The 14,528-nt window shown below is 42.4% G+C and overlaps 1 protein-coding gene across 6 annotated transcripts in view; it reads right to left on the reverse strand.

The window, feature by feature from the left end:
• Positions 1-14,528, reverse strand: part of Nr3c2 (nuclear receptor subfamily 3 group C member 2) — a 308,346-nt gene that overhangs the window by 16,555 nt on the left and 277,263 nt on the right. For all 6 annotated transcript variants that reach the window (XM_020181373.2, XM_020181376.2, XM_020181375.2 and 3 more), the window contains one exon: positions 11,147-11,304. In XM_020181373.2, coding sequence (XP_020036962.2) covers positions 11,147-11,304 — 158 coding nt within the window. The remainder of the gene's footprint in view (positions 1-11,146; positions 11,305-14,528) is intronic.

Below are 14,528 nucleotides of genomic sequence, written 5' to 3' on the forward strand. Positions count from 1 at the left end.
ACAAGAACACAAAGTGTGAAGAAATATTTGCATATCATATACCTGATAAGGAGCTGATATTCAGACTATCTAAAGAGATCCCCCAACTCAATAATGGAAAATAAAAAACCAATTAAGAAGAGGACCACAGACTCCAAAGAAGATGACAAAAGTCACTAAGCACACAAACAGGTGCTCTCCATCACCAATCACTAGGGAGATGCAAATCAAAACCACGGTGAGAATCCCACAGTTTGGTAGTCACAAAAAAATTGCATAACTTACATTATCCACCAATTTCATTTCTGAGAATATACCCAAAAGAACTGAAACCAAGTTCTCTGACATGTTCAAAGCATCACTGTTCACAGTACCAAGAGGAAACAATCCGTGTCCTTTGATGGATGAGTGCATAAACAGAGTGTGGGATATATACATACAGAGGAGTATTATTCAGCCTTTAAAAAGAAGGGAATTCTGACCCATGCTACAACATGTATGAACCAGGAGGATATTATGCTAAGTGGAATAAGCCATACAGAAAAAGAAAACAAACTATAAGATTCCATTTATGCATAGTACCTAAAGCACAAACTCAGAGGTAGAAAGAATGGTTGCCAGGGCTCAGGAGGAAGGAGGGTGGAGAGTTTTTACTTAGTGGACAGAGGGTTTTAGTTTTACAAGATGAAGAGTTTTGGAGAGATTAGCTACACAAGGCGAACATACTTAATACTACTCAACTGCATGCTTAAAAATGGTTAAGAACGTAAGTTTTTGTTTTATAGTACCACAAATGAAACGAAAACTAAGGGCTAGACCATGGCTCAAGTGGTAGAGTGCCTGCCTAGCAAGCACAAGGCCCTGAGTTCAAAACCTCAGTACTGCCAAAAAATAAAGTAACAATAAATAAGATTAAAAACTTTCTGCATTGAAGTTTCTTCCCCTTACTTCTCTAAATAAAATCTGCAACAGCTGCATCTGAGAATGTTGCCTGGCTATGGACCAACAGTTGCAAAGCAATGCTTTAGGCTAAAACTTAGTGGCTGAAAGTATTTAAATATTTTAAATTAACCTTTCCAATGACCCAGGATTTGGAAAGACCCAGATTTTTATATTAAGTCCGAGACAGAGAGCCATGAGCAAGCCCTTAAGACAGAAGGAGATAAGAGTGCTGGGGCCATAGTGGAAGGTGGCTGCATTTGTCATTAAGGAGAGCTATGAAGGTGGTGAGTGAGGAACGGCTCAGGCCTGGGCTCACAGAGGGGAGTGACAACATGGACGGTGAAGTGCCATGGCTGCCTTTGATGTCATGCTCTATGTCACACACACACACATGCATACAGGGCACTGTAATGCTTTCACTAACTCAAACTTACACAGGGTGGGATAAAGGGGTGAAGGTATGGAATAAAGTTTGGGGTTATTCACAGAGATAAGGTTTGCTAAGCTACTATTATTTCTCGGCTATGTTTAAAGACACAGACCCCAAATCTTTGTATGTTCTTTCAACACACTGAAAAAGAAAACTTACACACGCCCTTTCAGAGAGACTTGTCATGCTTTTTCTAATTATTAAAGCAGCTTTTCTAACAGGCTTTACTAGACAGCATTTTTGATGATTTTATTTAAGCTAACTTCTGTCCCTGTTTGCTTTGTGGCTTTTGACATTGTCACTGGAAACTTCAGGAGTGTGAACAGTCAGCTCGACCTGCTGGTCTTCACGACCCCCTCCTGGTCGTATGGCCTTGGACTGATTTTCTTTTTTTCAGACAGTGCTAACTGACCTTTCTGCAGCTTCTCCCTCATTCCCACATCCTGCTCTCACTGGCACAGTGAAGACACTTTTCCTGGCTTGTCCCCAGGATCCTCTTCTTTGCCTTCTTTTCTTACTTTAGCGGGAGCTCCTTCCAGACTCTTCACAAAGACCTCCAGTTTTTGGTCTTTTGACCTCTGTTTTTCCCCTGGGCTTGATTCCGGGCTCTTTTTTCTGTCCACAGTGATACCTGGGCAGTTCTACCATCCTAAGGCTTCAAGAGACCACCTTGTGGGACCACTTCCCTAGTCTGTACCAACAGGTAGCCTTCTGCATCTTTGTCCACAGAACTTGGTGTTCACCTGACACTTCCCCTGGAGGGCCTAAAGGCAGCTCCCATTCCTTCAGTCCAAAGCAAGCTTGCTGCCTCCCTTCCCGTTTCCCCACCTTGCCTGCCCACCTATCCACTTCTGACTCCTGGGGCGGGGTGGGGGTGGGGGTGGGGGTGGGGGCGGGGCTCTGCTGAGTTCTGTGTTCGCATCCTACTCCTAGTCAGTGTCCTGATCATCCATTCAACAGCCTGAGCATCTCTGACCCCGCCCCCTGCTCTAAGCCCCGCCCACTCTCACCTGCACAATGCCTAGTGGGCATTTTTGTTCCCTCTTGTTCTTCCTCTGACATTCTCCAGAGCAGTGCTGTCCAGTACAATTCTGTGTAGTGTTCAGTATAGTGTGGCATGTGGCTTCTGAGTATTTCAAATGGGGCAGGTGTGACTAGATGAATCAGTTTTAATGTTTACTTAATTTTAACTCACTTAAATGTAAGCAATCACACATGGGAGCAGGGGCTGTGTTGACAGAGGAGTTCTAGATTTTCTACAAATGTGTTTAAAATATCTTGATGGCTTCCTTGACCTGGTTTCAGATCATTTCCTCATTGCACTCCTCTTTCTCTCCCTTCCTCCCATAAACCTCTTGGATACAATGGAAGTCACCATTTCTCGAAATCACCATGCTTTCCTGTCTGGCAAACTCCACCTTGATCTCTGGGTCTCAGCTGAGCAGTCAGTTCCCCATCTCATGCATGGCCTCATCTCTCCCCAGCCACATTCCCTTCCAGACACTCCGTGGTGGTCCCTGTCGTGTTTTAACTCCAGCTTCCTCTCTGTATTTCCCATTAAACTATAAGCTTGTGAGGGCAGGGACCAGACTTCCTTGTGGCTTCATTGCCAGCACAGTGCCTGGCGTGATAAAAGTGACCTTACAAGAGTCTCCCCAGGTAGTAGTGCATGGTCCCAGTGACCTTGCCCCTTTCAGAGGCAGAGCTCTGAAATAGCCCCTCCTTTACACACATGCTTGGAGGGGAAACTGACATAGGAATGACACTCCTTTTACAGAGCAGAAGACAACAGGGTACTGAAAATATCTTTTCTTACACAGTGTCCTGGTTATCAAAAGCCTCTTTATGAGAGGTATAGAATGCACTTTTTCTAAGCCAACTTAGTGATTCTGTTGTTTACCACGTATGAACATATGGCAAAGCCCAGGATTGCTCAGAGAGACACAGTTAAGGTCACTGATTGATGCTGTCCTTAAATCTCTGCTGTGTCAAAGAACAACATATCAGGACACCTTCCCTATCTCTAGGGGAGCAGCTCCTTCCAGCTGGGCTTCAAGGCTCTAGCTACAGTCCTTGGAGCACCCAGAGTGTTCAGCCCCACTCCTCGCATTGTCAACCTCCGGTCACACTGAACTAACATTCTGGTCTATTATCTCCCATGTTTCCCACTTTACTTTTATACACTTGATGATAAATATCTGATTTATACATTTTGTATTTTGATGTATTGTGAAATCATACACACATAGAAACATTTTAAATGAAAACAATTGTTCATTGGCAGAACTCATCTAGGGCAATGCCTGCTGCTCTACATTACATCCTTAAGATCAGAAATTTGAGGAGCCAGGCAAGGTAGCTCATGACTATAATTCTGGCTATTTGGGAGGCAGAGATCAGGATCATGGTTCAAGGTCAGTGTGGGTGAAAAGGTCAGCAAGACCCCATCTCAACCAACAAGCCACTGTGGTCTCCATTACATAAGAGGCAGAGGTAGGGGAATTGCAGTCAGAAGCTGGCCGGGGCAAAAAATGTGAGACCCTATCCGAAAAATAAGCAAAGCAAAAAAGCTCAAGTGGCTGAATGCCTGCCTAGCAAGAGTGAGGCCCTGAGGTCAAACCCTAGTAATGCCAAAATAATAATAATAATAATAATAATAATAATAATGATAATAATGCTAGCCTCTATCTACTACCAGAGGACTTAAGAGACAGTATAGACTGCTGGTAATTAGTCCATTGGATTCTCCAGCCCAACAGAGAGCAAGATCTTCCCTGTCAGTATGACTTTGTGTTGGATTCAGAACCTTTACCTGTGAAGATTCCTTTCCAACAAGGGTGGCTTTTGGTGGAATCTGGGTCCTCTCATCGCCCCTGGTGCCTGGGGAAACAAGGCTTTGCTCCCTCAGCTAACTAGAATAAACAATCCTTGCTTTATTTAGCATTTCTTAGTCATGGTCTTCTTAAAGAAGAAGGCAGGATTACACTGTGAACAAGTATATGAAGTTGCTTAGCTCACAGGGGAAAGAAAGAATGTGGCTTTGAATCCTGATCGCTCTAATACACACACAGGTGTGGCTCTGTCACATGGGTACTTTATTATAAACATAGGATTAAATAATCTCATTTCATTGTCACCTGAGCAATAGGAAGAGAAGGTGCTCAGGATCTGCTATGTGGAAGATGTCTCTGATACTTCATTCACTTCTCAAGACTCCCTATAAGCTGAAGAAACTGAGGGCCAACAAGTGTAAGTAAAGTGCCCATGTTTAGTGAAAGGATGGTAATGGAGAAACAGGTCTTGCCCTCATTTCTGTGATAGGCTCCCATTTTGGCATCAGAACTTTTCCTGAGAAGAAATGCCAGGAGAGACTAACAGAAACCCAGTGTGGAAGTGAGGGGGCTACCCAAATAAATGGTGGACCAACCGAGTCAAATGAGTGCTTTGCATTGTTCTTCAGTACGAAGTGAGAAGTGCTTAAATGGGATTCTGTATATCTTAAAGCCACCTATGGAGGACTCATGATGGAAATTTGCATCCCACAGCCAGGATGCAAAGCACCCACTAATTAAGTGAGCAATGAGAATCTCAAAATAATGCATTAATAGTCCTGACTGCTTGCAAGCCATTGTTGGTTATGTGTCACTGGAACGTCCCTTCCCACTAGAGAATGCACCTCCCCACTGTGTCCTGTAGTGTTGGCTGTCCCACCAGATCTCCATCCTCACACCCCGCCTTGCACAAGGGAAGCTGAGGCTGCCAGGCTTGGCTAAGATGACAGCCTTCTTAGTGGTTCAGCATTCTCAAGGGCAGTGCAATGAGAGCACCCTCGGAGACTTCCCTTCTGTCCTCAGATGGCAGGACTCATGCCTGCCCAGGTCTGACGACCACACCTGAAACACAGCTCAGACCATAGCCTGCTTGGCTTGTGTGGAGCCAGACCTAAAATTTTGTTCTGGGAACTGCTAGCCAGTCAGGATAGTTTAATGCAAATCCAGGTGGATGACCTTCAAGATATAACACTGCACCTCACCGAAATGGTTTATTCCAGAGGATTCCTGGAGACCTAAATGAGCCTGGGGAGCTGGGCAGCTGCAGAGCAGCACAGCTGTGTCTGACACTCCTGGATGCTGGCTTCCAGGTCTCCAAAATGCAGCCCAGCCTCAAATGAGCAGCTGCTGTTGGCCAGAAGCACTGTGTGGTGGTGTCAGGACTCTGCATAGTGACTCAAGGGGGTTCCAGCTGCCACCAGCCTCCTAGGAATCTTGCAAAGTCATTCTTTGGGCCTGTGTGTCTTCCATAAATCAGGCTTCTCTGACACCCCCTTGGAAGTTTCCCGTGCCCTGACGAAGCTTAGGGGACCTAAACCTTCTCTCCAAGGCTGACTGTCAAGCAGTCGTGGAGTTCTAACCTTGTCCCTGCTCTCATCATGCTGACCTCCAGGTGTGGCATGGCTGTCCTGCCTCTGAGTCTCTTCCACCTTGCACACAGCCTCACACTTTTAGACACACAGGTGTTTGCCATATGAGATGAACATCTTCCTCTCCCAGACCAGGGGGAGTCCCACTCCTGCACCTTTGGTCCTGGTACACAGGAAGGTCCCCAGGTGGCCATTTCCATACCTGCTTACCTTGCATGACACTAAGAATCTAAGCTGACGGAGGGCTGGGTGGGCTTAGTTTGTGTTCTCTGACGCTCTGTACATATTGCCAGGCCTGAGTATGTTTCTGCCCAGTGTGTGGACTGAAAGTTGCAATTGTATGCTGTTTAATAGGAAAAGGGCAATTTTTGCCTCAGGAAATGCTACTAATATAATTTTTCATATTTACTGTTTTACTCACTGACCATAACATACACAGTCCTTGATCTCTAGGAACAAATAGAAGTTAGCATTAAATTCATTCGACATGTCCTTCATATAACCATAAGATTACTATTCCTAGTAACAGCTAAAAACCACTCACTGTCAACTCTGACTAGTACAATAAGGAATTTATATGCTTTACACACAACACCCAAACACAAAAATACATCTACACCTTGGAACCCTCCCACTGCTGCTCTTTTTTGAAATTTTTTTGGGGGAAAGATTGATATTCATAGGGCTGTGGTTCATTAAAGCTGTTGACCGAGTCAAACACTCAACTGTCAACCTGTTTTTTACAGACAGTGTTCCTTTCAGCCACCTTGGCACTGTTCTGCCAACACATACGTGCACCACGTGGAAGAAACCCATGTGTGTCCTAAAGCGGTGTACGTGACTGGGAGCCGGCAGGCTGTGCACGTCTTTAAGCAGAACTTCCATCCATCTACATGCAAACGGTTCTTATTTGTTCTCGTCTCCACAAGGTGAGCAAAGCTAGGCCCTCAGTACAGAGCCAGTGCATGGGTTAACTCTTTGTTGCTTTGAGGAAAACCCCACAAGTGTTGTTTCACTAATGTACTCTAAGGAAAGAGCTGTAGGGGTTCTCAAGGTTGAGTAATCATATGGAAACGTCCTCTAGACTTGTCATGCACTTTTCAATGTTCTGTCTGAATAGGAATATAAATAGATGCTTCTTAGGCCACCTTCAAGATTGAACCTGTTTTTTTGTGTCAGGGTCTCCCTATGTAGCCCAGGCTGACCTTGAACGTGAAATACTGCTCCAGCTGAGATTACCGGTGTAATCACTATCCCTAGCTTGGGATCACATTTTTGATACTTTAAAATAAATGTTTAAGAATTAAAATGATTAAAAAAATTGTGTTCTCTTTTTGTCAACGTTGAGTAAGATGAATCAAATTTTCCTTTTTTTGTAGTACCGGGATTTGAACTCAGAGCCTTTTGCTTGGTAGGCAAATGCTTTAGTGCTTGAGCCATACCTCCCATCCCTGCCCTTCTTTTTGAGACATACAAAAATGCTCAGAAAAAAAAAAACATGAAAAAATGTTTTCTAAGACACTGGATATCAATGATAACAAAGCAGGAGCAAAGCTTTGTGGCATTAGCTTCTACAGGACTGCTTAGATATACACTGAGAACATGACTCATAACAGAAAATGACCAACTACATTTAATTCGTATAGCTTGGATTTTATTTAGTTTTGGCGGGACTGGGGTTTGAACTCAGGACTTACCACTTGAGCCACACCTCCAGTCCATTTTGCTCTGGCTATTTTAGAGATGGGGTCTCAGGAACTGCTTGCCTGGGCTGACCAGAATGGCTATCCTTCTGACCTCAGCACCTCAAGCAGCTAGGACTGCAGGCAGGAGTCACTGGTGTCTAGCTGCAGCTTGGACCTTAAATGTCACCCATGGTCCCATGTGTTAGCGATCTGGTCCTCTAGTCCATGGTGCTAATGACGGGTGGTGGCAACTTTGAGAGGTGAGGCCTAGTGGGGAGGTCTTCGGCTTACTGGGGTGTACACTCAAAGGGACTGGGGGACCCTGGTCTCGTTTTCATTCTCTCTGCTCCCTGGACTGCTGTGAAATGAGCAGTTTTGCTCTATCTCCCTGCTCTGCTGTGCTGCCTCATCACTGGTCCAAGAGCAACAGGGGCACCTGATGACGGACTGAAATCTCTAAAACTGTGAATCAAAATAAACCTTTTCTCTTTACGAGCTGATTATATGGAGCATTTGTGACAGTGAAGGAAAGCGAATGTGTTCATTAAAATTAAAAACCCTGCTCTTCAGAAGACATTTTTTAAAGAAGGAAAGGAAGCCATGGACTGGGAGAAAATGCTTCCAAGTTGTGCATCTGCTAAAGGACGTGTATCTGGAGTGTATAAACAACTTTCAACACTCAACAATCAGAAAACCATGAAAAATTTAAGAAAGAGCAAAATAGTCAAACAGACATTTCACCAAAGAAGACATAAAACTATAAATGAGATGCCCGTGGTCATCATCCATTAGGGAAATGCACTTAAAAACCAGAGTGAGAAGTCCCCAACAGCTGCCAGACTACGAGATGCCACATCAGCGTCAGCGAGGACGGGGAGCCCCTGGAACTGTCGGACATCTCCCGTGGGGATGTACAACCATGCAAGCAACCACTTTGGAAAACATTTTGGCCTTCTCTTTTAAAAGTGAAAATTTATTTCCATATTAACCAGACATTCTATTACTTGGCAGTTCTCAGACTTATCCATCAGTGTTCTTGTATGTGATCTCCCCAAATAGGAAACACTCAATGCCCATCAATAGGTGTCTGTAAAAAATTGTGGGATACCCTTACCCTGAGGTACTACTCAGAAAAGCCCAGAAGTACTGAAATAAACAACAGTGTGAATGAATCTCAACAAAATTATGTTCAGTGAAGGAAGCTAGACCAAAAAACCCCACATCTCCTACATGATACATGGAACTAGAAAAATACAAAACTAATACTATAGGAAGCCACATAGAAAGTGACTGGGAGTCTGGTGTGGTGGTACACACCTGTAATCTCACCTACTCAGGAGGCAGAGGAAGGAGGATCATGAATGCCAAGGCCAGCCTGAAAAAAGGTAATGAGACCCTGCTTCATAAGCAAAATACAAAACAAAAGGACTGGCGGCATGGATAAGTGGTAGAGTATTCAGCAGGGATTTGCAAGGCCCAGTACCACACATAGGCACTCACACGCGCTAAGTGTGAGGCAGGAGGAAGAAGGAGGAAACTTGGGGGGATGGATTCGTTCGTTCCCTTAACTGTGGTGACTGCTTCATGGGTATACACATATGTCAAACGTATCAAAGCTATGCATTTTGTCAGTTACTGTATATCAATCATAACCTTAGTTAATAAAACACCCAAACATACTAGTTGCTCTGGGAAAACCTTTGAGCAAATCAGCATGAGCGAACACAGCCATCCAATAACTTCACTGGGCTCCCAGACTGTGCCTTCTATAGCCTGGTGCTGAGGCCCAGAGGAGGTTCTGATCCATGGACCATTAGGTGTGGTCTCTTTGTGTTTATACTGTGCTCTGTCTCTTACGGCACAAAAAGGCTGTGGAAAAAACACACTTCAACTCCTGTTATCAGTTTCATTACATGCAAGTTGCTTTCTTTTTTTTTTTTTGTTACTGGGATTTGAACTCAGGGCTAGGAGGGCACTCTACCACTTCAGTTATGCCCCTAACCATTTTGTTTTAATTTTGCTTGCAGAGCTAGGGACTCGCTAATTTTGCCTAGGCTGGCTTGGAACTTGGCATTCTCCTTCCTCTGCCTCCTGGGTGGCTGGGATTACAGATGTGTGCCACCATGCCTGGCTGCAAAGTGTTACATCATTGTCACGTGTTGTGATGAAAGTTTTCATATCAATTTTTTTCATTGTTTTATTATTCATATGTGCATACAAGGCTCATACCAATTTTGATATTGCTCTTTGCCTGCCTGTACAAAGAAAAGAATTAAGAAAGAACCGTAAGACCCCTTTCTAATCTCTACTAAGACTCTTCAATGAAATGAACAAGAAAAACTGAATCTATTGAGTCCTCACGTAGGAGATGTGTGGCCTCAACATTGTACGAGGATAAGGGAGGACAGCGACACACAACCGCATGCAGTGCTCGTTCTGTGTGTTTCTTCCTGCGTGAGTCCCAGGGAACATCACCGGTTGCTCCCAAGCCTTGCCTACTAGCATCTGATTTCCAAGATTTTCCACTAAGCCACACCCTTTCAGCCTGTGATAATTAGCAAAACTATCATTGTGCTTATCTTGTGACAAATTTGACTTGTCATATGAAAAGCTCCGAGAAAGCAAAGGCCAACAATGATAAAAAGGGTCTCAGGGTAAAACACTAGCACTATAACATGACATTCTTTTATCAATGACTCTACACCGTTAGCATTGTAGAAACCTATCATTCCACTGGGCACAAACCAACTTCCATTTCAATAGGAATATTATTATAGTCTTGGTCACCAGGTCTGTCAACATTTTTCTTCATATAAAATATTAGAAAAATTCCTATTCAAATCATCCAGGCCAAACCTGGACAGTAAATTCTGGAAAAGACAGAATGCAAATGCGTGAATATGAAGAACTGGTTTAGCGTGACTGCATTCCACATTCTTTTGAGCTGGAACTAGAAAAGCTGCTCACAAAGTGAAACAAGAAGCATATTCCAAATGACACACAAAGCAAGTTATCCGAATCGATATTTTGTAGAAACTGCTAGCAAACATCTTGACTACATCTTTGATTGATTAAGTGAGAAACAAGCTCAGAATCTACTTTCTGTATTTACACAGAACAAGAGAGGTGACTCCTATGAAGAATAATGAATATAGAATTCAAGATTTGGCAGGAATCAAGATGATCCATGCTGGCCCTGAACCACTAATAATGTTTTTGAAAGATTGAGTTATTAGATTAACAGTTGTAGAAGATGGACACTATTTATGCAATGTTAAAGCAAACATTTTTATTAACCAAACATTTCCTAAATTGCAAACAAAAATGTGAAACTCTATCCAACACCTGTAGCAAATCGGAGGGCCTTCCCTGGTCCAGGGCATGGAGCCATACCCTTTCTGTAAGAGAAGCGAGCTTTAAAGGTTATAGAAAGAAAAATTACTGTAACCAGATTTTAACTCCTTCTGGCCTGATTCTTCTCAAAGTCAAGCCAATTCCTTTTTTTGGAGGGGTGAAGGGGTGAGACTGGGATTTGAACTCCTGGGCTTCAAGCTTACAAAGCAGGTGCTCTACCACTTGAGCCACACCTCCAGTCCAAGCCATGCCAACTCTCTGAGTTTGTTTGGTCAACAGTGTGTTTGTGTATGGTTGTGAATCCTTCACTTTACAGGAACCAAGGGCTCTACTTACGTCATGCATGGAGTCCAGAAGCTTGGTCAGTTGGTAGAACCGCTGCCAGCTCTGCCCGGAATTATTGGGACACTTAGTTACCATCTTCCTCAGTTCTTTGATGTAATTTGTCCTCATTTCTTCAAATGCAGCCTGGCTTTTGAGGCCATCTTTTGGAACTGTGTTAAGGAATACAGACATCTAAATGACTAGGATAAAAAACAGCGTTAGCATCTGAGCAGTTCAATGGCCTTGAATATTTTAAACTCGTATAACAATTTTGAGGTTGGATATGAAACCTCCATTAATCAGGATTATGGATAAACTTTGCAGTTATCTACTGGTAAACACTTGCCCAGATCTGTACATAAAAGAACAAATACTATGTGTCAGATGTGCATTACTACTTTGCATATATTAATCACTTAATCCTAGCACTGCATTAGGAAAAAACCCATTACACTATTCTCCCTTTACAGATAAGGAAACAGGACTGGAGGTTAATCCCTTATTGTGTCTGAGCACAACAAATAAACAACAGAGCAAGGGTTGTGTAAGTTGAAGTTTGTCTGTGTTCAAAGCCTACCACAATGCTACGTGGCTGGTGGCATATTGGCAAAGTGTTTTATGACACTTTGGCACAAAGTGTCCTGACTTGCCACTATCTCAGAGGTAGGAAAATATCTTTTGATTTTTGTGGGATGACTGAAGGAGCCACAGACAATCTAAGTGTAAGCTAACAATAGAAAGCTAAACATTCATATTCAAGTTCAAATAGCCTTTCACCCCCAGAACCATTCCCTCCCATACAAAAAAAGAGTGCTTCGGGATTTTGAACTTTGGTCATGACAGGTGGGTCTGTGTCCTGCTCTTTCTTGGGACACATGTGAAGTCACTTCATGGAGAAAGGGTACAAGGAGGAGGAGGTGTTAGCAGAGTTTAAGATAAAGTTATCCCCTCTGAAAATCTGTTAATTTTTTTACTATTCTTTGTTATTACCCTGAAAAATAAGATCACCTAGAACCTTATTTTTGAGATGAAGACCTAATGAAAACACATCCTGTGATACTGACACTAGGAGTTTTGAAAATGCACTTCTTAATTACACCTGGTATTTGCTAATTTTCTGTAACTGGCATTACGTGATAATTTCCCTGGTCATCAGCACCTTAGAATGGATGAGCATTATTTTTGAGTATGACACAGGACCATGGAAAACAGGCACACTCCTGTCTTCAGGGATAATTCTGTTACCCTGAATAAAGATGCGAGTTATCTTGCAAATTAACTTTCACTATTATGCTAATCATCTCCTGAGTTTAATTGTTGCGACTTTTGACTTACGATTTATTTAAATCTATTTTTGTAGTGGAAAAATAAATCCCTAACAGCAACTGCACACATTCTTGAGACTGCAAAATCCTCGCTGTTCTTTTAAGTATCTTAATCTTCACAGTAAGAGTTAAATGCCATCTATTATATAACAAAGATTTTTCCTTGAAATTAAAACCTCTCTATAAAAGTATAAAAAAATCAGAAGGATGGTAACAATCAGGATGTTAACAGTGAAACTGTAGATCTACTGGATCTACCAAAATTTTACAATGAGCTTAAAACTAAAATACACTGAAAATTTGCAAGAAAGAGCCTTACACTGTCCACCCGCCCATTAACATTTTTTAAAGTTATAAAACTATACAAAGTAAACCTTTAATTTTTCAATATAGATATCTGTGTAGATGTCAGCCACACATTACAAAATCATCGACCATTACAATAGAATGGGTAAATTTCCCTGCTCTAGTTCAATATTATTTGGTATCTCCAAGTACAAATGACCAAAGATCTTCATATTTCTGATATTTGTGTTATAAAAAGACTCAAGATTATAATATCTTGAGTCAAATAGTATTACTTACATTTACTGCTTTAACTGAAATATATTGTACTGATTTCCCAGCCAGATTTTTTTTAGAAGTTGAAACAAACCAACAAATAAAGGGAATTTAAGCAAAACCTCAACTTTTGGAGGTGTGCCCAGAGTTTCTGAATTTACTTATTACGTGCAGCAGAGCTTCTGGAAAAGATCCAGAATCTACCGGCCAGAGAAGAGCAGAGACAAGTGGGGGAGAAGCTGCTTTGCTCTCCTCTGAAGTACAAAGAATGTCACTGATAAAATGTTTTGATGTCACTGATAAAAATCTTAATACACTGGACATCAGGTGTGTGATTTACCCTTCCTGAAGAAGCATGATTTTCATGCATTCAATCACAGATTAGCAAAATAAGCAGTTTCTGTGATTCATGAAATGCTTTTCTTATGTTTTCCTGCCTTTTAACTTCACTTTTTTCTGCACCTAAAGAAATCATAATTGAAAGCACTGAGATAGTTAGAAGTGAATAAATTAATTCAGCTTCAAAATGATATCAGAATCTATTAGAGGCTGAAAGAGTAAATGGACATAAAAGAATAAGACATCAATTAAGACTGAATAGTCAAAATTGATAAAGAGCAGCACAGACATTTTAAGAGAACAATATTCATTTAAATTCTATCATCCATCAAGTATAAATTTTTTTTACATTTTCTAACCAGGAATAGTTAGTAATATAGCTTAGAAAGGAGAATAAAATCACTTCCAGTGATTTACAGATTATTTCCCCAATATTACGTTCTCGAGAGGATAAATTAGGAACATGAGAAACCTTGAACCAGGAAGAAGTCTGGTTCTTTCCAGTTGACTTTGCAGAGGAGTTGCAAACACAAAAGCTTCAGGAGATGGGGCTGGGTACAATTAGACAGGAATGGCAGGCCTGTGGCAAACTGGACAGGATGTGCCCTGTGCCTGGGCAATTGCATTCAATGAAAACAAAACAAAAGAAAAGGCCCAAAGCAACCCCCAAACCTGTTGGCCAAACAAAACACAGCTGTGGACTGCTGGCCCCTGCCTGCCAGGGCTGAGGGTTTGCCCCTCTGCCACAGCGCCTATAATTGTGCCTGATCCACACTGTGTGTCTGCTGCATCATGGGCCTCAGCCTCTAATCAGCCTTCTGGAAGCTTGGAGACAAGCCTTGATGTGAACCAAGTCCTGCATCTGAGTCCTAACAAAGTCAGGATATGTTTTGTTCATTTTATAACGGGGCTGTCAATCTCTCGGGATTGCCACAAACACTAAAGTAGATAATATATGGAAGTCACACTGTAAATAGGAGGTACGTAACATACGTGGTTGCTCTTGATCCTTGCTCTCCTCAGGCTCATCCTTCTTGCTGGAAATGACATGTTGTCCTCCCCATTCTATCGGCCACCTGGACTCATGAAGCCCCTTTCCTCTAGACAACTCTTCTGAACACACTCCCATCTCCAAGCCCCTGATGTTTGAGTGCAGGTAAGGTTGAGTG

This window comes from Castor canadensis, chromosome 9 (assembly GCF_047511655.1).
Source record: "Castor canadensis chromosome 9, mCasCan1.hap1v2, whole genome shotgun sequence".
Taxonomy (NCBI): domain Eukaryota; kingdom Metazoa; phylum Chordata; class Mammalia; order Rodentia; family Castoridae; genus Castor; species Castor canadensis.